At 48.6% G+C, this 24301-nt stretch overlaps 1 protein-coding gene across 1 annotated transcript; it reads left to right on the top strand.

Moving 5' to 3' along the window:
* The first annotated feature begins 1769 nt into the window (after positions 1 to 1769).
* LOC138101225 (vacuolar protein sorting-associated protein 28 homolog) lies at positions 1770 to 24145 on the top strand. Its single transcript, XM_068999083.1, has 9 exons — positions 1770 to 1988; positions 2081 to 2109; positions 4088 to 4125; positions 10405 to 10494; positions 10628 to 10733; positions 13882 to 13983; positions 18862 to 18915; positions 22628 to 22719; positions 23884 to 24145. Exons 1-9 carry the CDS (start codon positions 1952 to 1954, stop codon positions 23999 to 24001), a joined length of 666 nt encoding a protein of 221 aa, XP_068855184.1. The 5' UTR covers positions 1770 to 1951; the 3' UTR covers positions 24002 to 24145.
* The last annotated feature ends 156 nt before the right edge of the window (positions 24146 to 24301 follow it).

Raw genomic sequence — 24301 nt, 5'->3', positions numbered from 1 at the left:
CCCATGTCAGGAAACCGGGAATAAATCTGTCCTAAAGTGGGAATTTGGGATCAAAGCCCTCCCAAACTGGGAATTTGGGGATAAAATCCCTCCCACGCCGGGAATCTGGGAGTCAAAACCATCCTAAAACGGGAATTTCGGAATCAAACCTTTCCCAACCTGGGAATTTGGGAATCAAACCCCTCCCATGCCAGGAAACTGGGAGTAAACCCGTCCTAAAGTGGGAATTTGGGGATCAAAGCCCGTCCTAAAGTGGGAATTTGGGAACCAAACCTTTCCTAAAGCGGGAATTTGGGGATCAAAGCCCTCCCAGAGTGGGAATTTGGGAACCAAACCTTTCCTAAAGTGGGAATCTGGGAGTCAAAGCTCTCCTAAAATGGGAATTTGGGAATCAAAGCCCTCCCAGAGTGGGAATTTGGGGATAAAAATCCCTCCCACGCCGGGAATCTGGGAGTCAAACCTGTCCCAAAGGGGGAATTTGGGAGTCAAACCCCTCCCAAAGTGGGAATTTGGGGATCAAAGCCCTCCCAAACTGGGAATTTGGGGATAAAATCCCTCCCATGCCGGGAATCTGGGAGTCAAACCCATCCTAAAACGGGAATTTCGGAATCAAACCTTTCCCAACCTGGGAATTTGGGAATCAAACCCCTCCCAAACTGGGAATTTGGGAGTCAAACCCCTCCCATGCCAGGAAACTGGGAGTAAACCCGTCCTAAAGTGGGAATTTGGGGATCAAACCTTTCCTAAAGTGGGAATTTGGGGATCAAAGCCCTCCCAGAGTGGGAATTTGGGGATCAAACCCCTCCTGGAGTGGGAATTTGGGAATCAAACCTCTCCTAAAGTGGGAATTTGGGGGTCAAAGCTCTCCTAAAGTGGGAATTTGGGAATCAATTCTTTCCGAAACTGGGAATTTGGGAATCAATCCCCTGCCAAAGTGGGAATTTGGGAATCAATCCCCTCCCAGAGTGGGAATTTGGGAATCAAACCTTTCCTAAAGTGGAAATTTGGGAGTCAAACCCCTCCCAGAGTGGGAACTGGGGATCAATCCCCTCCCAGAGTGGGGATTTGGGGATCAATCCCCTCCCAGAGTGGGGATTTGGGGATCAATCCCCTCCCAGAGTGGGAATTGGGGATCAATCCCCTCCCACGCAATCTGGGGGGTCCCAAGCGGCTCCGAGCGGAGCCTCCCAAGGATTTGATGGAATTCCGGGCGGTGCCGGGGCAGGCGGGGCTGGACGGGATCGCCACCATTGTCTCCTCCTCTGCCGCCATGGCGTGCCTGTAACAAGGCGGCGTTGCCTGGCAACTGGAATGACGGACAGCTGGAAAAGCCAATCAGCGACGCGTGCCGGGGGTTCGAGCCAATCGGCTGCTAGTGCGCCGCCAGAGAGGGGTGGGACAAATGAAGAAAGGGATTGTGGGAAGTGAAGTTTGTACGGAGAAGACTCCGTGCGGCTCCTCCGAGTTGGCTCCAATTAGGCCAAGCTTAAATTAGGCCATGAAAACACAAGGCCGGCGCCGCCCCGGTTCTGGCCGCCCGCGGGGCCTCGGTCGCCAGCGGAACAGGAGAGCCAGCACCTCCCACACGGCCGCCGCCATGGCGGGATCCAACATGGCGGCGTCGCTTGGCAACTGCTCTGATTGACAGCTTCGCCAGCCAATCAGAGACGAGAAAACAGAGAGGCGGAGCGAGTGAACCAATAGCCGGTGGGCATTGGGGCGGAAAGGGAGGGACATCCGAGGAAAGAAAGGGATTGTGGGAAGCGGAGTCTGTACGGAGAGAGGCGGAAGCGCCGCGGAGCCGCCGGGATCGGGATCGGGATCGGGACCGGGATCGGGATCGGGATCGGGATCGGGATCGGGACCGGGATCGGGACCGGGATCGGGACCGGGACCGGGATCGGGATCGGGAGCAGCGAGGCGGCCCAGACCCCTCCAGGCTCATCCGGGGATGTTCCACGGCATCGCGGGCCCGGCCGGGATGGGCGGTGAGAGGCGGGAGCGCTCCCGGGATGATCCCGGAATTCCCGGGGCTCCCATCCCCCCCCCCCCGCTAACGCTGCCTCTCCTTCCCCGGCAGCGCCCGGGAACAAACCGGAGCTCTACGAGGTGAGCGCTGTCAATCACTGACCTGTCCTGTCAATCACTGCCCCCTCCTGTCAATCACCCTCCTGTCAATCACTGCCCGCTCCTGTCCATCACGGACCCCTCCTGTCAATCACTGCCCCCTCCTGTCCATCACTGCCCCCTCCTGTCCATCACTGCCCCCTCCTGTCAATCACTGACCTCTCCTGTCAATCACTGACCCCTCCTGTCCATCACTGCCCCCTCCTGTCAATCACTGACCGCTCCTGTCCATCACTGCCCCCTCCTGTCCATCACTGACCCCTCCTGTCAATCACTGACCCCTCCTGTCAATCACTGACCTCTCCTGTCAATCACTGCCCCCTCCTGTCAATCACTGACCTCTCCTGTCAATCACTGCCCCCTCCTGTCCATCACTGCCCCCTCCTGTCAATCACTGACCGCTCCTGTCAATCACTGACCCCACCTGTCCATCACTGCCCTCTCCTGTCAATCACTGCCCCCTCCTGTCAATCACTGCCCCCTCCTGTCAATCACTGCCCGCTCCTGTCCATCACGGACCCCTCCTGTCAATCACTGCCCCCTCCTGTCAATCACCCTCCTGTCAATCACTGCCCGCTCCTGTCCATCACGGACCCCTCCTGTCAATCACTGCCCCCTCCTGTCAATCACCGCCCCCTCCTGTCCATCACTGCCCCCTCCTGTCAATCACTGACCTCTCCTGTCAATCACTGACCCCACCTGTCCATCACTGACTGCTCCTGTCCATCACTGCCCCCTCCTGTCCATCACTGACCCCTCCTGTCCATCACTGCCCCCTCCTGTCAATCACTGCCCCCTGCTGTCAATCACTGCCCCCTCCTGTCAATCACTGCCCCCTCCTGTCAATCACTGCCCCCTCCTGTCAATCACTGCCCGCTCCTGTCCATCACGGACCTCTCCTGTCAATCACTGCCCCCTCCTGTCCATCACTGCCCCCTCCTGTCAATCACTGACCCCTCCTGTCAATCACTGACCTCTCCTGTCAATCACTGCCCCCTCCTGTCAATCACTGACCTCTCCTGTCAATCACTGACCCCTCCTGTCCATCACTGCCCCCTCCTGTCAATCACTGACCGCTCCTGTCCATCACTGCCCCCTCCTGTCCATCACTGACCCCTCCTGTCAATCACTGACCCCTCCTGTCAATCACTGACCTCTCCTGTCCATCACTGCCCCCTCCTGTCAATCACTGACCTCTCCTGTCCATCACTGCCCCCTCCTGTCAATCACTGCCCCCTCCTGTCCATCACTGACTGCTCCTGTCCATCACTGACCTCTCCTGTCAATCACTGACCGCTCCTGTCCATCACTGCCCTCTCCTGTCAATCACTGACCTCTCCTGTCCATCACTGACCCCTCCTGTCCATCACTGCCCCCTCCTGTCAATCACTGACCCCTCCTGTCAATCACTGCCCCCTCCTGTCCATCACTGACTGCTCCTGTCCATCACTGACCTCTCCTGTCAATCACTGACCGCTCCTGTCCATCACTGCCCCCTCCTGTCAATCACTGACCTCTCCTGTCCATCACTGACCCCTCCTGTCAATCACTGCCCCCTCCTGTCAATCACTGACCTCTCCTGTCAATCACTGCCCCCTCCTGTCCATCACTGACCTCTCCTGTCCATCACTGCCCCCTCCTGTCCATCACTGACCTCTCCTGTCAATCACTGCCCCCTCCTGTCAATCACTGACCTCTCCTGTCAATCACTGACCTCTCCTGTCCATTACTGACCCCTCCTGTCAATCACTGCCCCCTCCTGTCCATCACTGACCGCTCCTGTCCATCACTGACTGCTCCTGTCAATCACTGACCCCTCCTGTCAATCACTGCCCCCTCCTGTCAATCACTGCCCCCTCCTGTCCATCACTGACCCCTCCTGTCCATCACTGACCTCTCCTGTCAATCACTGACGCCTCCTGTCAATCACTGACCCCTCCTGTCAATCACTGTCCCACAGGAGGTGAAGCTCTATAAGAACGCCCGCGAGCGTGAGAAGTGAGTGAGGAGACCCCGGGAATTTTGGGATTTGGGGCCGGGGGGATTTGGGGCCGGAGGGATTTGGGGCCGGGGGGATTTGGGGCCGGAGGGATTTGGGGCCGGGGGGATTTGGGGCCGGGGGGATGTGGGGCCGGGGGGATTTGGGGCCACGGGGATTTGGGGCCGGGGGGATTTGGGGCCGGAGGGATTTGGGGCCGGGGGGATTTGGGGCCGCGGGGATTTGGGGCCGGGGGGATTTGGGGCCGGAGGGATTTGGGGCCGCGGGGATTTGGGGCCGGAGGGATTTGGGGCCAGAGGGATTTGGGGCCGCGGGGATTTGGGGCCGGAGGGGTTTGGGGCCGGGGGGATTTGGGGCCGGAGGGATTTGGGGCCGGAGGGATTTGGGGCCGGGGGGATTTGGGGCCGGGGGGATTTGGGGCCGGAGGGATTTGGGGCCGGAGGGATTTGGGGCCGGGGGGATTTGGGGCCGGAGGGATTTGGGGCCGGGGGGATTTGGGGCCGGAGGGATTTGGGGCCGGGGGGATTTGGGGCCGCGGGGATTTGGGGCCGGGGGGATTTGGGGCTGGAGGGATTTGGGGCCGGGGGGATTTGGGGCCGCGGGGATTTGGGGCCGGGGGGATTTGAGGCCGGAGGGATTTGGGGCCGGAGGGATTTGGGGCCGGGGGGATTTGGGGCCGCGGGGATTTGGGGCCGCGGGGATTTGGGGCCGGGATTCCAGCGCTGTCCCCTCGGTGGCCCCTCGGTGCCCATCCCAAAGCTCTCCTGGGATCCCAGTCCATCCCAGTCCATCCTGGAGCTCCAGTGTCCATCCCAGTCCATCCCAGTCCATCCTGGAGCTCCATGGTCCATCCCAGTCCATCCCAGTCCATCCCAGTCCATCCTGGAGCTCCAGTGTCCATCCCAGTCCATCCCGTGTCCATCCCAGTCCATCCCAGTCCATCCCAGTCCATCCAGTGTCCATCCCAGTCCATCCCAGTCCATCCTGGAGCTCCAGTGTCCATCCCAGCCCCTCCCACTTCATCCCAGTCCATCCTGGAGCTCCCGTGTCCATCCAGTGTCCATCCCAGTTCATCCCAGTGCATCCTGGATCTCCAGTGTCCATCCCAGTCCATCCCAGTTCATCCCAGCACATCCCAGTCCATCCTGGAGCTCCAGTGGCCATCCCAGTCCATCCAGTGTCCATCCCAGTTCATCCCAGTCCATCCCAGTCCATCCTGGAGCTCCATTGTCCATCCCAGTCCATCCCAGTCCATCCCAGTCCATCCCAGTCCATCCTGGAGCTCCAGTGGCCATCCCAGTCCATCCAGTGTCCATCCCAGTTCATCCCAGTCCATCCCAGTCCATCCTGGAGCTCCAGTGTCCATCCCAGTCCATCCCAGTCCATCCCGTGTCCATCCCAGTCCATCCCAGTCCATCCCAATCCATCCTGGAGCTCCAGTGGCCATCCCAGTCCATCCCAGTCCATCCAGTGTCCATCCCAGCCCCTCCCAGTCCATCCTGGAGCTCCAGTGTCCGTCCCAGTCGATCCAGTGTCCATCCCAGTCCATCCTGGAGCTCCAGTGTCCATCCCAGTCCATCCCAGTCCATCCTGGAGCTCCAGTGTCCATCCCAGCCCCTCCCAGTTCATCCCAGTCCATCCTGGAGCTCCCGTGTCCATCCAGTGTCCATCCCAGTTCATCCCAGTGCATCCTGGAGCTCCCGTGTCCATCCAGTGTCCATCCCAGTTCATCCCAGTGCATCCTGGAGCTCCAGTGTCCATCCCAGTCCATCCTGGAGCTCCAGTGTCCATCCAGTGTCCATCCCAGTCCATCCCAGTTCATCCCAGTCCATCCCAGTCCATCCAGTGTCCATCCCAGTCCATTCCAGTCCATCCCAGTCCATCCTGGAGCTCCAATGGCCATCCCAGTCCATCCCAGTCCATCCAGTGTCCATCCCAGTCCATCCTGGAGCTCCATTGTCCATCCCAGTCCATCCCAGTCCATCCTGGAGCTCCAGTGTCCATCCCAGTTCATCCCAGTCCATCCCAGTCCATCCTGGAGCTCCAGTGTCCATCCCAGTTCATCCCAGTCCATCCAAGTCCATCCTGGAGCTCCATGGTCCATCCCAGTCCATCCCAGTCCATCCAGTGTCCATCCCAGTCCATCCTGGAGCTCCATGGTCCATCCCAGTTCATCCCAGTCCATCCCAGTTCATCCCAGTCCATCCCAGTCCATCCTGGAGCTCCAGTGTCCATCCCAGTCCATCCAAGTCCATCCTGGAGCTCCAGTGTCCATCCCAGTTCATCCCAGTCCATCCCAGTCCATCCAGTGGCCATCCCAGTCCATCCAGTGTCCATCCCAGCCCCTCCCAGTCCATCCCAGTCCATCCTGGAGCTCCATGGTCCATCCCAGTCCATCCCAGTCCATCCAAGTCCATCCTGGAGCTCCAGTGTCCATCCCAGTCCATCCCAGTCCATCCCAGTCCATCCTGGAACTCCATTGTCCATCCCAGTTCATCCCAGTCCATCCCAGTCCATCCTGGAGCTCCAGTGTCCATCCCAGTCCATCCCAGTCCTTCCAAGTCCATCCTGGAGCTCCAGTGTCCATCCCAGTCCATCCCAGTCCATCCCAGTCCATCCTGGAGCTCCAGTGTCCATCCCAGTTCATCCCAGTCCATCCCAGTCTATCCAGTGTCCATCCCAGTCCATCCCAGTCCATCCTGGAGCTCCATTGTCCATCCCAGTCCATCCCAGTCCATCCTGGAGCTCCATGGTCCATCCCAGTCCATCCCATCCCAGTCCATCCTGGAGCTCCAGTGTCCATCCCAGTTCATCCCAGTCCATCCCAGTCCATCCTGGAGCTCCATGGTCCATCCCAGTTCATCCCAGTCCATCCCAGTCCATCCTGGAGCTCCAGTGTCCATCCCAGTTCATCCCAGTCCATCCCAGTCCATCCTGGAGCTCCATGGTCCATCCCAGTTCATCCCAGTCCATCCCAGTCCATCCTGGAGCTCCAGTGTCCATCCCAGTTCATCCCAGTCCATCCAAGTCCATCCTGGAGCTCCATGGTCCATCCCAGTCCATCCCAGTCCATCCAGTGTCCATCCCAGTCCATCCTGGAGCTCCATGGTCCATCCCAGTTCATCCCAGTCCATCCCAGTTCATCCCAGTCCATCCCAGTCCATCCTGGAGCTCCAGTGTCCATCCCAGTCCATCCAAGTCCATCCTGGAGCTCCAGTGTCCATCCCAGTTCATCCCAGTCCATCCCAGTCCATCCAGTGGCCATCCCAGTCCATCCAGTGTCCATCCCAGCCCCTCCCAGTCCATCCCAGTCCATCCTGGAGCTCCAGTGTCCATCCCAGTCCATCCCAGTCCTTCCAAGTCCATCCTGGAGCTCCAGTGTCCATCCCAGTCCATCCCAGTCCATCCCAGTCCATCCTGGAACTCCAGTGTCCATCCCAGTTCATCCCAGTCCATCCCAGTCCATCCTGGAGCTCCAGTGTCCATCCCAGTCCATCCCAGTCCTTCCAAGTCCATCCTGGAGCTCCAGTGTCCATCCCAGTCCATCCCAGTCCATCCCAGTCCATCCTGGAGCTCCAGTGTCCATCCCAGTTCATCCCAGTCCATCCCAGTCTATCCAGTGTCCATCCCAGTCCATCCCAGTCCATCCTGGAGCTCCATTGTCCATCCCAGTCCATCCCAGTCCATCCTGGAGCTCCATGGTCCATCCCAGTCCATCCCATCCCAGTCCATCCTGGAGCTCCAGTGTCCATCCCAGTTCATCCCAGTCCATCCCAGTCCATCCTGGAGCTCCAGTGTCCATCCCAGTTCATCCCAGTCCATCCCAGTCCCATCCTGGAGCTCCAGTGTCCATCCCAGTCCATCCCAGTCCATCCCAGTCCATCCCGGAGCTCCAGTGTCCATCCCAGTTCATCCCAGTCCATCCCAGTCCCATCCTGGAGCTCCAGTGTCCATCCCAGTCCATCCCAGTCCATCCCAGTCCATCCCGGAGCTCCAGTGTCCATCCCAGTTCATCCCAGTCCATCCCAGTCCATCCTGGAGCTCCAGTGTCCATCCCAGTTCATCCCAGTCCATCCCAGTCCCTCCTGGAGCTCCAGTGTCCATCCCAGTTCATCCCAGTCCATCCCAGTCCATCCTGGAGCTCCATGGTCCATCCCAGTCCCCCCCAGTCCATCCCAGTTCATCCCAGTTCCTCCCAGTCCCTCCCAATCCCCTCCCAGTCCCTGCAAATCCCTCCCAGTACCCCATTACCCCCTCCCAGTCCCTCCCAGTCCCTCCAAATCCCTCCCAGTCCCTCCCAGTACCCCATTACCCCCTCCAAATCCCCTCCCAATCCCCTCCCAGTCCCATCCCAGTCCCCTCCACCTCCCCCTTATCCCCTCCCAGTCCCTCCCAATCCCCTCCCAGTCCCTCCCAATCCCCTCCCAATCCCCTCCCAGTCCCATCCCAGTATCCAATTACCCCCTCCCAGTCCCTCCCAATCCCCTCCCAGTCCCTCTAAATCCCTCCCAGTCCCTCCCAGTCCCCCATTACCCCCTCTCAATCCCCTACCAGTCCCTCCCAATCCCCTCCCAGTCCCTCCCAAGCCCCTCCACCTCTCCCTTATCCCCTCCCAGTCCCTCCAAATCCCTCCCAGTCCCTCCCAGTCCCCCATTACCCCCTCCCAATCCCCTCCCAGTCCCTCCAAATCCCTCCCAGTCCCTCCCAGTCCCTCCCAGTACCCCATTACCCCCTCCCAATCCCCTCCCAGTCCCTCCCAAGCCCCTCCACCTCCCCCTTATCCCCTCCCAGTCCCTCCCAGTCCCCCATTACCCCCTCCCAATCCTCTCCCAATCCCCTCCCAGTCCCTCCCAGTCCCTCCCAATCCCCTCCCAGTCCCATCCCAGTCCCTCCCACTCCATCCCAGTCCCCTCCACCTCCCCCTTATCCCCTCCCAGTCCCTCCCAATCCCCTTCCAGTCCCTCCAAATCCCCTCCCAGTCCCTCCCAGTCCCTCCCAATCCCCTCCCAGTCCCTCCCAGTCCCTCCCAGTCCCTCCCAGTCCCTCCCAGTCCCCCATTACCCCCTCCCAATCCCCTCCCAGTCCCTCCCAGTCCCTCCCAGTCCCTCCCAGTCCCCCATTACCCCCTCCCAATCCCCTCCCAGTCCCTCCCAATCCCCTCCCAGTCCCTCCCAAGCCCCTCCACCTCCCCCTTATCCCCTCCCAGTCCCTCCAAATCCCTCCCAGTCCCTCCCAGTCCCCCATTACCCCCTCCCAATCCCCTCCCAGTCCCTCCAAATCCCTCCCAGTCCCTCCCAGTCCCTCCCAGTACCCCATTACCCCCTCCCAATCCCCTCCCAGTCCCTCCCAGTACCCCATTACCCCCTCCCAATCCCCTCCCAATCCCCTCCCAGTCCCTCCCAGTCCCTCCCAGTCCCCCATTACCCCCTCCCAATCCCCTCCCAGTCCCTCCCAAGCCCCTCCACCTCCCCCTTATCCCCTCCCAGTCCCTCCCAGTACCCCATTACCCCCTCCCAATCCCCTCCCAGTCCCTCCAAATCCCTCCCAGTCCCTCCCAGTACCCCATTACCCCCTCCCAATCCCCTCCCAGTCCCTCCCAGTCCCTCCAAATCCCTCCCAGTCCCTCCCAGTACCCCATTACCCCCTCCCAATCCTCTCCCAATCCCCTCCCAGTCCCTCCCAGTCCCTCCCAATCCCCTCCCAGTCCCATCCCAGTCCCTCCCACTCCATCCCAGTCCCCTCCACCTCCCCCTTATCCCCTCCCAGTCCCTCCCAATCCCCTTCCAGTCCCTCCAAATCCCCTCCCAGTCCCTCCAAATCCCGTCCCAGTCCCTCCCAATCCCCTCCCAGTCCCTCCCAATCCCCTCCCAGTCCCTCCCAGTCCCTCCCAGTCCCTCCCAGTACCCCATTACCCCCTCCAAATCCCCTCCCAGTCCATCCCAGTCCCCTCCCAGTCCCTCCAAATCCCCTCCCAGTCCCTCCCAATCCTCTCCCAGTCCCTCTAAATCCCTCCCATTCCCTCCCAGTACCCCATTACCCCCCTCCCAATTCCCTCCCAGTCCCTTCCAATCCCCTCCCAGTCCCATCCCAGTCCCTCCCACTCCATCCCAGTCCCCTCCACCTCCCCCTCATCCCCTCCAAATCCCTCCCAGTTCCCTCCCAGTCCCTCCAAATCCCTCCCAGTCCCTCCCAGTCCCCCATTACCCCCTCCCAATCCCCTCCCAGTCCCTCCCAGTCCCTCCCAGTCCCTCCCAGTTCCCCCCCTTTCCCCCCCGCAGGTACGACAACATGGCCGAGCTCTTCGCCGTGGTGAAGACGCTGCAGGCGCTGGAGAAGGCTTACATCAAGGACTGCGTGTCCCCCAACGAGTGCGTGTCCCCCCCCCAAAAATTCCCAAAAAAATACCCCCCCATCCCCGAGGCCTTAAAAAACCCGGAATTGCCGGGAAATTCCCGAAAAACCGCCGGGAATTCCCGAAAAAAAAATCCCAAACTCCCCCAGGTACACGGCGGCGTGCTCGAGGCTGCTGGTGCAGTTCAAGGCGGCGCTGAAGCAGGTGCAGGGCGCCGAGATCGCCTCCATCGACGACTTCTGCCGCAAATTCCGGGTGGGAATCCCGGGATTTTGGGGTTAAATCGGGGAATTTGGGGGGGTTGGGGTGCCTGGGTTGGGATTTGGGGTGAGATTTGGGGGATTTGGGGGGTTTGGGAAGTGGGGAAGGAGGGATTTGGGGGAGCAGGTGCAGGGCGCCGAGATCGCCTCCATCGACGACTTCTGCCGCAAATTCCGGGTGGGAATCCCGGGATTTTGGGGTCAAAGCGGGGAATTTGGGGGGTTTGGGGTGTCTGGGTTGGGATTTGGGGGGTTTGGGGTGAGATTTGGGGGGTTTGGGGGGTTTGGGAAGTGGGGAAGGAGGGATTTGGGGGAGCAGGTGCAGGGCGCCGAGATCGCCTCCATCGACGACTTCTGCCGCAAATTTCGGGTGGGAATCCCGGGATTTTGGGGTCCAATCGGGGAATTTGGGGGGTTTAGGGTGCCTGGGTTGGGATTTGGGGTGAGATTTGGGGGATTTGGGGGGTTTGGGAAGTGGGGAAGGAGGGATTTGGGGGAGCAGGTGCAGGGCGCCGAGATCGCCTCCATCGACGACTTCTGCCGCAAATTCCGGGTGGGAATCCCGGGATTTTGGGGTCAAATCGGGGAATTTGGGGGGTTTGGGGTTGTGGGGTTGGGATTTGGGGGGTTTGGGGTGAGATTTGGGGGATTTGGGGGCTTTGGGAAGTGGGGAAGGAGGGATTTGGGGGAGCAGGTGCAGGGCGCCGAGATCGCCTCCATCGACGACTTCTGCCGCAAATTCCGGGTGGGCATCCCGGGATTTTGGGGTTAAATCGGGGAATTTGGGGGGTTTGGGGTGTCTGGGTTGGGATTTGGGGGGTTTGGGGTTCAGGGATTGGGATTTGGGGGATTTGGGGTGGAATTTGGGGGAGGAAATGGTGGAATTTGGGGGTCTTGGGGTCGAATTTGGGGGGTTTGGAGTTCCAGGATTGGGAATTTGGGGGGGTTTGGGATTTTGGGATTGGGAATTTGGGGGGGTTGGGGTTCGGGAATTGGGAATTTGGGGTTCAGGAATTGGGATTTGGGGGGTTTGGGGTGAGATTTGGGGGATTTGGGGGGTTTGGGAAGTGGGGAAGGAGGGATTTGGGGGAGCAGGTGCAGGGCGCCGAGATCGCCTCCATCGACGACTTCTGCCGCAAATTCCGGGTGGGAATCCCGGGATTTTGGGGTTAAAGCGGGGAATTTGGGGGGTTTGGGGTTGTGGGGTTGGGATTTGGGGGGTTTGGGGTTCAGGGATTGGGATTTGGGGGATTTGGGGTGGAATTTGGGGGAGGAAATGGTGGAATTTGGGGGTCTTGGGGTCGAATTTGGGGGGTTTGGAGTTCCAGGATTGGGAATTTGGGGGGGTTTGGGATTTTGGGATTGGGAATTTGGGGGGGTTGGGGTTCGGGAATTGGGAATTTGGGGTTCAGGGATTGGGATTTGGGGGGTTTGGGGTGAGATTTGGGGGATTTGGGGGGTTTGGGAAGTAGGGAAGGAGGGATTTGGGGGAGCAGGTGCAGGGCGCCGAGATCGCCTCCATCGACGACTTCTGCCGCAAATTCCGGGTGGGAATCCCGGGATTTTGGGGTTAAAGTGGGGAATTTGGGGGGTTTGGGGTTGTGGGGTTGGGATTTGGGGGGTTTGGGGTTCAGGGATTGGGATTTGGGGTGAGATTTGGGGGGATTTGGGGTAGGATTTAGGGGAGGAAATGGTGGAATTTGGGGGTCTTGGGGTGAAATTTGGGGGGTTTGGAGTTCCAGGATTGGGAATTTGAGGGGTTTGGGATTTTGGGATTGGGAATTTGGGGATGAAAATGGGGAATTTGGGAATGAATTTGGGGATTTTTTTGGGGGAATTTTTGGAGGGATTTTTGTGGGGATTTCTGGGAATCCGGGACTGGAACGTTGGGAAATTTGGGACTGAAATTGGGGAATTTTGGGGGGAATTTTGGATTTTTGGGCGGAATTCTGGGGTGATTTTGGGGGGAATTTTGGATTTTTGAGGGAATTTTTGGAGGGATTTTTGGGGGAATTTCTGGGAATCCGGGACTGGAACGTTGGGAAATTTGGGAATGGGGAATTTAGGACTGAAATTGGGGATTTTTGGGTGAATTTTTGGGGGAAATTGGGGTGGATTTTTGGGGGGAATTTTTGATTTTTGAGGGGGATTTTGGAGGGATTTTTGGGGGGATTTTTGGGGGGATTTTGGATTTTTGAGAGTGATTTTGGGGAGAATTTTGGGGGAATTTTGTGGGGATTTTTGGGGGAATTTCTGGGAATCCGGGACTGGAACGTCGGGAAATTTGGGAATGGGGAATTTGGGGCTGAAATTGGGGATTTTTGGGGGGAATTTTGGGGGGATTTTTGGGTGATTTTTGGGGGGAATTTTGGATTTTTGAGGGGGATTTTCGGTGGATTTTTGGGGGGAATTTTGCGAGGGTTTTTGGATTTTTGGGGGGAATTCTGGGGGGAATTTTTGGGGGGAATTTTTGGGGGGAATTTTGGATTTTTGGGGGGATTTTTGCGGGGATTTTGTGGGAATTTTGCGGGAATTTTGTGGGGATTTTTGCAGGGATTTTTCTGGGAATCTCTGGGAATCCTGGCCCACAGCAGGGGGTTGGGAAATGTGGGAATTTGGGAATTTGGGACTGAAATTGGGGATTTTTGGGGGGATTTTTGGAGGAATTTTGGATGGAATTTTTGGGGGATTTTGGGGGGAAATTGGGGTGCATTTTGGGGGGAATTTTGGGGGGGATTTTGCGGGGATTTTTGGGGGAATTTCTGGGAATCCGGGACTGGAACGTTGGGAAATTTGGGACTGAAATTGGGGATTTTTGGGGGGATTTTCGGGGAATTTTGGGGGGATTTTTGGGGGGAATTTTGGGGGGAATTTTTTGATTTTTGAGGGGGATTTTGGGGGGAATTTTGGGGGGAATTTTGTTTTTTTTTTTAATTTTTGCGGGAATTTTGCGGGGATTTTTGGGGGGAATTTTTGGGGGGAATTTTTGATTTTTGAGGGGGATTTTCGTTGGATTTTTGGGGGGATTTTTGCGGGAATTTTGCGGGGATTTTTGTGGGAATTTTGCGGGAATTTTTCTGGGAATCCTGGCCCACAGCAGGGGGTTGGGAAATGTGGGAATTTGGGAATTTGGGAACGTGCAGCTGGACTGTCCCCTGGCCATGGAGCGCATCCGGGAGGATCGGCCCATCACCATCAAGGACGACAAAGGGAACCTGAACCGCTGCATCGCCGACATCGTCTCCGTACGGAAATCCCGGAATTCTCGGGAATTCCGAGGGCTCGGGGGGAGTTTGGGAGGGGAATTTTTGGGAAGGGTTTTTGGAAAAGATTCGGGGATTTTTTTGGGAGTTTTGGAAGGGAGTTTTGGGGGGTTTTTGGGGTTTTTTATGGGGTTTTTGGGGGTCTTTTTGGAGTTTTTAATGGATTTTTTTGGAATTTTTAATGGGTTTTTTGGGGATTTTTTTTTTAATTTTTAATGGGGTTTTTGGGAAATTTTTTTGAATTTTTAATGGATTTTTGGGGATTTTTTTGAATTTTTAATGGGTTTTTGGGGAATTTTTTTGGAATTTTTAATGTTTTTTGGGGGATTTTTTTGGAATTTTTAATGGGTTTTTTTTTTTGAATTTTTGGAGATTTTTTATGGGTTTTTGGGTTTTTTTGGGATTTTTAATGGGATTTTTGGGGAATTTTTTTGAATTTTTAATGGATTTTTTTGGAATTTTTAATGGGTTTTTTGGGGATTTTTTTGGAATTTTTAATGGTTTTTTTGGGGAATTTTTTTGAATTATTAATGTTTTTTTTTGGAATTTTTAAAGATTTTTTATGGGGTTTTGGGGATTTTTTGGGATTTTTAATGTTTTTTGGGGAATTTTTTGGAATTTTTAATGGATTTTTGGGGGATTTTTTTGAATTTTTAATGTTTTTTTTTGGAATTTTTAAAGATTTTTTTATGGGTTTTTGGGAAAATTTTGGGGGATTTTTAATGGGATTTTTGGGGAATTTTTTGGAATTTTTAATGGATTTTTGGGGATTTTTTTGGAATTTTTAGTGTTTTTTTGGGGGAATTTTTAATGGGGTTTTTTTGGAATTTTTTGGGATTTTTTATGTTTTTTTTGGAAATTTTGGGGATTTTTTATGAGGTTTTTGGGGGATTTTTTTGGATTTTTAATGGGGTTTTGGGGATTTTTTTGGAATTTTTAATGTTTTTTTTGGGAATTTTTTGGAATTTTTAATGGGTTTTTTGTGGAATTTTTTGGAATTTTTAATGGGTTTTTTTGGAATTTTTTGGAATTTTTAATGGTTTTTTGGGGGATTTTTTTGGAATTTTTAATGGGTTTTTTTTTTGAATTTTTGGAGATTTTTTATGGGTTTTTGGGGATTTTTTGGGATTTTTAATGGGGTTTTTGGGGGATTTTTTTGAATTTTTAATAGATTTTTTTGGAATTTTTAATGGTTTTTTTGGGGAATTTTTTGGAATTATTAATGGATTTTTTTGGGATTTTTTTTTAATTTTTAATGGGTTTTTTTTGGAATTTTTGGGGATTTTTTATGGGTTTTTGGAAATTATTTTGGGATTTTTAATGGTGTTTTGGGGAATTTTTTGGAATTTTTATTAGATTTTTTTGGAATTTTTAATGGTTTTTTTGGGGATTTTTTTTGAATTTTTAATGGTTTTTTTTTTAATTTTTAGGGATTTTTTATGGGTTTTTGGGGATTTTTTGGGATTTTTAATGGGATTTTTGGGGAATTTTTTGGAATTTTTAATGGATTTTCGGGGATGTTTTTGGAATTTTTAGTGGTTTTTTTGGGGAATTTTTAATGGTTTTTTTTTGGAATTTTTTTGGATTTTTAATGGGTTTTTTGGGGATTTTTTTGGATTTTTAATGTTTTTTTGGGGAATTTTTTTTAATTTTTAATGGATTTTTGGGGATTTTTTTGGAATTTTTAGTGTTTTTTTTGGGGAATTTTTAATGGGGTTTTTTTGGAATTTTTTGGGATTTTTTATGGTTTTTTTGGAAATTTTGGGGATTTTTTATGGGGTTTTTGGGGGATTTTTTTTGATTTTTAATGGGGTTTTGGGGATTTTTTTGGAATTTTTAATGTTTTCTTTGGGAATTTTTTGGAATTTTTAATGGGTTTTTTGTGGAATTTTTTGGAATTTTTAATGGGTTTTTTTTGGAATTTTTTGGAATTTTTAATGGGATTTTTTGGAATTTTTTGGAATTTTTAATGGTTTTTTTGGGGATTTTTTTGGAATTTTTAATGTTTTTTTTTTTAATTTTTGGGGATTTTTTTATGGGGTTTTTGGGAAATTTTTTTGGGATTTTTAATGGGATTTTTGGGGAATTTTTTTGAATTTTTAATAGATTTTTTTGGAATTTTTAATGGGTTTTTTGGGGAATTTTTTTGAATTTTTAATGGGTTTTTTTGAATTTTTTTGAATTTTTAATGGTTTTTTTTTTAATTTTTAGGGATTTTTTATGGGGTTTTGGGGATTTTTTTTTGATTTTTAGTGGGGTTTTGGGGGATTTTTGGGATTTTTAATGGGATTTTTGGGATTTTAAATGGGATTTTTGGCGAATTTTTTTGAATTTTAATGGGGTTTTTTTTGGAATTTTTTGGAATTTTTAATGTTTTTTTTGGGAATTTTTTTGAATTTTTAATGGCTTTTTTTGGGGAATTTTTTGGAATTTTTATGGTTTTTTTGGGGGAGGTTTTTTTTGATTTTTAATGGGGTTTTGGGGGATTTTTTTGGAATTTTTATGGGTTTTTTGGGAAATTGTTTGGAAAATTTTTTGGAATTTTTAATTGATTTTTTTGGGGAATATTTTGCAATTTTTAATGGATTTTGGTGGGAATTTTTTGGGATCGCTCAATGGATTTTTTGGAGAGTTTCTTTGGAATTTTTCATGCATTTTTTGAGGGAATTTTTTGGAATTTTTAATCGATTTTTAAATGGATATTTTTGGGAATTTGTTCTGATTTTTTAAACGGATTTTTTGGGGGGAAATTCTTTTGAATTCTTGGATTTTTCAGTTTGGTTTTTTAAAAATTTTTGGAGATTATTTTGGAATTTTTCTGGGTTTTGGGGGGGATTTTGTTTTATTTCTCAGGGATTTTTTTGGGAACATTTTGCATTTTTTATGGATTTATTTTTTTGATTTTTTAGGGATTTTTTTTTCAATTCTTTTAAGGATTTTTTTTTATTTTTGGGGGTTTTTGGGAGCTTTTTTTGGGAGATTTTTTGGGGGATTTTTGGGCGCTGAATCCTCATTTTTTAGGATTTTTTTGGGGATTTTTTGGGGATTTTTGGGGGATTTTTGGGGGATTTTACACTATTTCAATGGGATTTTTTCCGGGAATTTTCAGGGGGATATTTTAGGGATTTTCTCAGGGATTTTTGGGGAGATTTGGGAATTTTTGGAGGCTTTTTTTAGGGATTTGGGGGGGATTTTTAAAAAATACCTTTTTGGGGTTTTTGCAGGATTTTTGCAGGATTTTTGGGGAGGATTGATGGGAATTGTTTGGAATTTTCGGGAAAATTTTTGGGAATTTTTCGGATTTTTTTTAGGGATTTTTTGGAGACATTTTTGAAGAACTTCTTGGGAAAATTTTGGGGAATTTTTTGGGAATTTTTCGGATTTTTTTAGGGATTTTTTGGAGACATTTTTGAAGAACTTGGGAAAATTTTTGGGAATTTTTTGGGAATTTTTCGGATTTTTTTAGGGATTTTTTGAAGACATTTTTGAAGAACTTCTTGGGAAAATTTTTGGGAATTTTTTGGGAATTTTTCCAAATTTTTTTTAGGGATTTTTTTGGAGACATTTTTGAAGAACTTGGGAAAATTTTTGGGAATTTTTTGGGAATTTTTCGGATTTTTTTTAGGGATTTTTTGGAGGCGTTTTTGAAGAATTTCTTGGGAAATTTTTAGGGAATTTTTTGGGATTTTTTCAGATTTTTTTTAGGGATTTTTTGGAGGCATTTTTGAAGAACTTCTTGGGAAATTTTTGGGAATTTTTTGGGAATTTTTCAGATTTTTTTTAGGGATTTTTTGGAGGCATTTTTGAAGAATTTCTTGGGAAATTTTTAAGGAATTTTTTGGGAATTTTTCCAAATTTTTTTTAGGGATTTTTTGGAGGCATTTTTGAAGAACTTGGGAAAATTTTTGGGAATTTTTTGGGAATTTTTCGGATTTTTTTTAGGGATTTTTTGGAGGCGTTTTTGAAGAATTGGGAGATTTTTAGGGAATTTTAGGGAATCTTTGGAAGTTTTTTGGGAATATTTTGGGAACCGCCGCATTGCCAGAACCTTCTCCGGACAAACCGCGGGAATTCCGGGGATTTTTGGGAATTTTTTTCCCAACTTTTTGGGGTTTCTTGGAATTTTTTTTCATTCCCCTTTTTTTTTTTTGGTCTCTTTCGGATTTTTTGGAATTTTTATGGGGTTTTTTTGAGGGATTTTTTGGGATTTTTTGACTCCAATTCTGCATTTTTTAGGATTTTTCGGGGGGGTTGGATTTTATTGGATTTTAATTTTTTTTTTCTAAGTTTTGGGGGAAATTTTGGGGGAATTTCTGGGGGAATTTTTGGATTTTTGAGGGGGAATTTTGCGGGGATTTTTCTGGGAATCTCTGGGAATCCTGGAAGAAGGCAGCGGGTTGGGAAATGTGGGAATTTGGGACTGAAATTGGGGATTTTTGGGGGAATTTTGGGGGAAAATTGGGATGGATTTTTGGGGGGATTTTTGGGGGGAATTCTGGGGGAATTTTTGGGGGAATTTTGGATTTTTGAGGGGGATTTTGGGAGGAATTTTGCGGGCATTTCTGGGAATCCGGGACTGGAATGTTGGGAAATTTGGGACTGAAATTGGGGATTTTTGGGGGGAATTTTGGATTTTTGAGGGGGATTTTGGGGGGAATTTTGGGGGAAATTTTGGTGGTTTTTTTTGATTTTTGCGGGAATTTTGTGGGGATTTTTGGCGGGGATTTTTGGGGGGAATCTCTGGGAATCCTGGACCACGGCAGCGGGTTGGGAAATGTGGGAATTTGGGACTGAAATTTGGGGATTTTTGGGGGTGTAGGTGATGGGGCTGATCCCAAATTTTTGTTGGAATTCCGGCAGCTTTTCATCACGGTGATGGACAAACTGCGGCTGGAGATCCGAGCCATGGACGAGGTGGGAGCGGGATTGGGGTGGGATTCCCCAAAAATCCCCCAAAAATCCCCCAAAATTGCCCAAAAATTGCCCTAAAATTCCCCAAAAAATCCCTAAAAAAATCCCCAAAAAATCCCCAAAAAATCCCTAAAAGTTCCCCAAATGTTCCCCCAGAAATCCCCCAAAAAATCCCCAAAAATTGCCCTAAAATTCCCCAAAAAATCCCTAAAAAAATCCCCAAAAAATCCCCCAAATTCCGCCAAAATTCCCCAAAAAATCCCAAAAAATTCCCCAAATTCTCAAAAAATTGCCCAAAAATTGCCCTAAAATTTCCCTAAAGTTCCCCAAAAAATCCCTAAAAAATCCCCAAAATATCCCCAAAAAATCCCCAAAAATTCCCCAAAAAATCCAAAAAAATTCCCCAAAAATTCAAAATTCTCAAAAAATTGCCCAAAAATTCCCCAAAAAAGTCCCTAAAAAATCCCCCCAAAATCCGAAAAAAGTCCCTAAAAGATCCTCAAAATTGCCCCAAAAATCCCTAAAAAATCCCAAAAAATTCCCGAAAAATTCCCAAAATTCCCCAAAAATTCCCCCAAAATTCCCCAGATTCCCCAAAAAAAATCCCCAAAAAATCCCCAAAATTCCTCCAAAAATTCCCCCCAAAAATCCCAAAAAATCCCTAAAAAATTCCTCAAAAATTCCCCCAAAAATCCAAAAAAATTCCCCAAAAAATTCCCCAAAAAATCCCTAAAAAATCCAAAAAAATCTCCCAAAAATCCTGAAAAACCCCTAAAAATTCCACAAAAAATCCCCAAAAATCCCTAAAAAATCCCTAAAAAAATCCCCAAAAATCCCTAAAAAATCCCCAAAAAATCCCTAAATATCCCCCAAAAAATCCCCAAAAATTTTCCAAAAATTCCCCAAAAATCCTCAAAAAATCCCCAAAAATCCCCCCAAATCCCCAAAACCCCCTAAAATAATCCCCTGAAAATCCCCCCAAAATTCCCAGAAATCCCCAAAAATCTCCAAAAATTCCCTTAAAAATCCCCAAAAATCCCCCAAAAATTTCCGAAAAATCCCTAGAAATTCCCCCAAAATCCCAAAAAATTCCCCCAAAATTTCCAAAAATTCCCCAAAATATCCCCCCAAAAACCCCCAAAAAATCTCCAAAAATCCCTAAAAAAATCCCCAATAAATCCCAAGAAAATCCCCAAAAATCCCCCAAATTCCCCAAAAAATTCCCAAAAATCCCCAAACATTCCCAAAAAAATCCCCAAAAATCCCCCCAAAAAATCAAAAAAATCCCTAAAAAATCCCCCAAAATTACCCAAAAAATCCCCAAAACATCCCCGAAATTCCCCAAAAAATCCCCAAAAATCCCTAAAAAATCCCCCCAAAAGTCCCACAAAATCTCTAAAAAATCTCCAAAAATCCCAAAAAATTCCCCAAAAATCCCCAAAAGCAACCCCAAAAAAATCCCCCAAAATTCCCCAAAAATCTCCCAAAATTCCCCCCAAAATCCCCCAAAATCCCCCAAAAAATCTCAAAAAAATCCCTAAAAATCCTCAAAAAATCCCCCAAAACCCCTAAAAAATCCCCCAAAAATTCCAAAAAAATCCCCAAAAATCCCCAAAAATCTCGAAAAATCCCCAAAATGCCCCAAAATCCCCCCAAACCTCCCCTAATCCCCAGATGCAGCCGGAGCTGCGGGAGCTGCTGGAGACCATGACCCGCATGAGCTCCCTGCCCCCACTGCCATTCCCAAATCCCCCATTCCTGGAATCCCAAATCGGCCCCAATTTCACTGCCAACTTCCCCAATTTCACCCCAGAATTCCCCAAAAATCCCCCACAATTCCCAAAAAATCCTCCAAAAAAATTCCCCCAAAAATCCCTGAAAAATCCCTAAAAAATCCCCCAAAATTCCCCAAAAAATGCCAAAAAATTCCCCCAAAAATCCCTAAAAATCCATTAAAAAATTCCTACAAAATTACCCAAAAAATCCCCAAAAATCCCCAAAAATCCCTTTAAAATCCCCCAAAATCCCCAAAAATTCCCCAAAAATCCCTTTAAAATCCCCAAAAAATTCCCCAAAATTTCCAAAAAAATCCCCAAAAATCCCTGAAAAATCCCTAAAAAAATCCCTGAAAAATCCCCGCAAAAATCCCTGAAAAATCCCTGAAAAATCTCCAAAAATCCTGAAAAAATCCCTTTAAAATCCCCCAAAAAATCCCCCAAAATTCCCCAAAAAATCCCCAAAAAATCCCCCAAAAATCCCCAAAAAATCCCTAAAAATCCCCAAAAATCCCTAAAAAATCCCCAAAAATCCCCCAAAAATCCCCAAAAAATCCCTAAAAATCCCCAAAAATCCTTAAAAATCCCCAAAAAATCCCCAAAAATCCCCAAAAAATCCCCCAAAATTCCCTAAAAATCCCTAAAAAATCTCCAAAAATTCCTAAGAAATCAATAACAAAATCCCCAAAATATCCCCAAATATCCCCCAAAAAATCCCAAAATATTCCCAAAAAATCCCCAAAAATCCTCCAAAAATCCTTAAAAAAATCCCCAAAAATCCTCAAAAAATCCCCCAAAACCCCAAAAAAACCCCCAAAAAATTCCAAAAAAATCCCAAAAAATCCCTAAAAATCCCAAAAAATTCCCAAAATCCCCCCAAACCTCCCCTAATCCCCAGATGCAGCCGGAGCTGCGGGAGCTGCTGGAGACCATGACCCGCATGAGCTCCCTGCCCCCACTGCCATTCCCAAATCCCCCATTCCTGGAATCCCAAATCGGCCCCAATTTCACTGCCAACTTCCCCAATTTCACCCCAGAATTCCCCAAAAATCCCCAAAAATCCTCAAAAAAAATTCCAAAAAATCCCCCAAAAATCCCCAAAAAATCCCGAAATTCCCCCAAAAATCCCAAAAAATCCCTAAAAAATCCCGATAAATTCCCCAAAAAATCCCAAAAATTTCCAAAAAAATGCCCAAAAAATCCCTTTAAAATTCCCCAAAAATCGCTTTAAAATCCCCCAAAAATCCCCCAAAATTTCCAAAAAAATCCCCCAAAATCCCCAAAAAATCCCTAAAAAATCCCCAAAAATCCCTAAAAAAATCCCTGAAAAATCCCCACAAAAATCCCACAGAATCCCTAAAAAATCCCGAAAAAATCCCCCAAAAAATCGCCTGAATCCCCAAAAAATCCCTGAAAAATCCCGAAAAATCTCAAAAAATCTCTAAAAAATCCCTAAAAAATAATTAAAAAAATCCCTAAAAATCCCTTTAAAATCCCCCAAAAATCCCAAAAAATTTCCAAAAAAATCCCCAAAAAATCCCTAAATATCCCCAAAAAATCCCCGAAAATTTCCAAAAAAATCCCCCAAAATTTCCAACAAAATCCCCAAAAAATCCCCAAAAATTCCCAAAAAATCCCCAAAAAATCCTAAAAAATCAATTAAAAATTTTCCAAAATATCCCCAAAAATCCCCCAAAATTCCCCCAAAAATCCCTAAAACAACCCCAAAAAAATCCCCCAAAATTCCCCAAAAATCTCCCAAAATTCCCCCCAAAATCCCCTAAAAAATCTCAAAAAAATCCCTAAAAATCCTCAAAAAATCCCCCAAAACCCCTAAAAAATCCCCCAAAAAATTCCAAAAAAATCCCCAAAAATCCCCAAAAATCCCGAAAAATCCCCAAAATGCCCCAAAATCCCCCCAAACCTCCCCTAATCCCCAGATCCAGCCGGACCTGCGGGAGCTGATGGAGACCATGACCCGCATGAGCTCCCTGCCCCCCGACTTCGAGGGCCGCCAGAAGGTGAACCAATGGTGAGCCCCCAAATCCCCCCAAAATCCCCCCAAAATCCCCCAAAATCCCCCAAATCCCGGCCATTCCGGGGATCCCGAGACCGTTCCTGGTGGGGGGATTTTTTGGTTTTTTTTTGGGTTTTTTTGGGGTTTTTTTGGGGGGGGGTTTTGGGGTTTTTTTTTTGTTTTTTTGGGGGGTTTTTTGGGGATTTTTGGTTTTTTTCTGGGTTTTTGGGGGTTTTTTTGGGGGGGTTTTTTGGGTTTTTTTTTTGTTTTTTGGGGTTTTTTTGGGGGAATTTTTTTGGGTTTTTTGGGTTTTTTGGGGGGATTTTTTTGGTTTTTTTGGGGTTTTTTGGGGGGGGTTGGGTTTTTTTGGGGGGATTTTTGGGTGTTTTTTTTTGTTTTTTGGGGGGGGTTTCTTTGGGTTTTTTTTGAGTTTTTTTTTGGTTTTTTGGGGGAGGGGGTTGGGGTTTTTTTGGTTTTTTTTTGTTTTTTTGGGGGGGATTTTTGTTTTTTTTTGTTTTTGTTTTTTTGGGGGTTTTTGGTTTTTTTTGGGTTTTTTTGCTTTTTTTTGTTGTTGTTGTTTTTTTGGGGGGGTTGTTTTTTTTGATTTTTGGGGGTTTTTTGAGTTTTTTTTGTTTTTTGGGGTTTTTTCGGGGTGTTTTTGGGTTTTTTTTTGGTTTTTTGGGTTTTTTTGGGTTTTTTTGGTTTTTTTGTTTGTTTTTTGTTTTTTTGGGTTTTTTGGGGTTTTTTTTGTGTTTTTTTGGGGTTTTTTGGGAGTTTTTTTGGGGTTTTGGGGGGTTTTTTGGGGGTTTTTTTTTGGGTTCTTTTGGGGTTTTTTTGGGTTTTTTTTGGGGGTTTTTTTTGGGTTTTTGGGGGGTTTTTTGGGGTTTTTTTGGGGGGTTTTTTTGGTTTTTTTTTGGTTTTTTTTTTGGTTTTTTGGGTGTTTTTTGGTTTTTTTTTGGGTTTTTGGGGGGTTTTTTGGTTTTTTTTTTGTGTTCTTTTGGGGGTTTTTTTGGGGGGTTTTTTTTGGTTTTTTTTTTGTTTTTTTGGGTTTTTTTGAAGTTTTTTGGGGGGTTTTTTTTTGGTTTTTTTGGGGGTTTTTTTGGTTTTTTTTTTTGTTTTTTTGGTTTTTTTTGAAGTTTTTTGGGTGTCCTTTTCCCTCGGGAACGGGGAATTCCGCAGGCTCCAGACCCTCAGCGCGATGTCGGCCTCGGATGAGTTGGACGATTCCCAGGTGCGGCAGATGCTCTTCGACCTCGAGTCCGCCTACAACGCCTTCAACCGCTTCCTGCACGCCTGAGCCCGGTTCGGACCAGTTCGGACCGGTTCGGACCAGTTCGGACCAGTTTGGACCAGTTGGGATCGGTTCGGACCGGTTAGCACTGGTTCAGATCGATTTGGATCCTTGGGATAATAAATGGGAAGCGCTGGGTCCCAAAAATCACCGAAATCTTGGATTAAACTGGGATTTACTGGGTCAAACTGGGAGCCATTCCCAGTTCAGACCAGCCCAGACCAGTTCAAACCAGTCCAGACCAGTTCAAACCAGTTCAGACCTGTTCACACCAGATCAATTTGGATCTTTGGGATAATAAATGGG

The sequence above is a fragment of the Aphelocoma coerulescens genome, unplaced genomic scaffold (genome assembly GCF_041296385.1).
Source record: "Aphelocoma coerulescens isolate FSJ_1873_10779 unplaced genomic scaffold, UR_Acoe_1.0 HiC_scaffold_217, whole genome shotgun sequence".
In the NCBI taxonomy this organism is placed as follows: Eukaryota; Metazoa; Chordata; class Aves; order Passeriformes; family Corvidae; genus Aphelocoma; species Aphelocoma coerulescens.
This window is presented reverse-complemented; position numbering and strand designations above follow the sequence as displayed.

Excerpts from the sequence above, each read along its gene's own strand:
- LOC138101225 (XM_068999083.1), top strand. The coding sequence starts at position 1,952 with ATGTTCCACGGCATCGCGGGCCCGGCCGGGATGGGCG. Across the intron at positions 13,984-18,861 it reads GCATCGCCGACATCGTCTCC|CTTTTCATCACGGTGATGGA; the intron begins GTACGGAAATCC and ends GAATTCCGGCAG. Across the intron at positions 18,916-22,627 it reads AGATCCGAGCCATGGACGAG|ATCCAGCCGGACCTGCGGGA; the intron begins GTGGGAGCGGGA and ends CCTAATCCCCAG.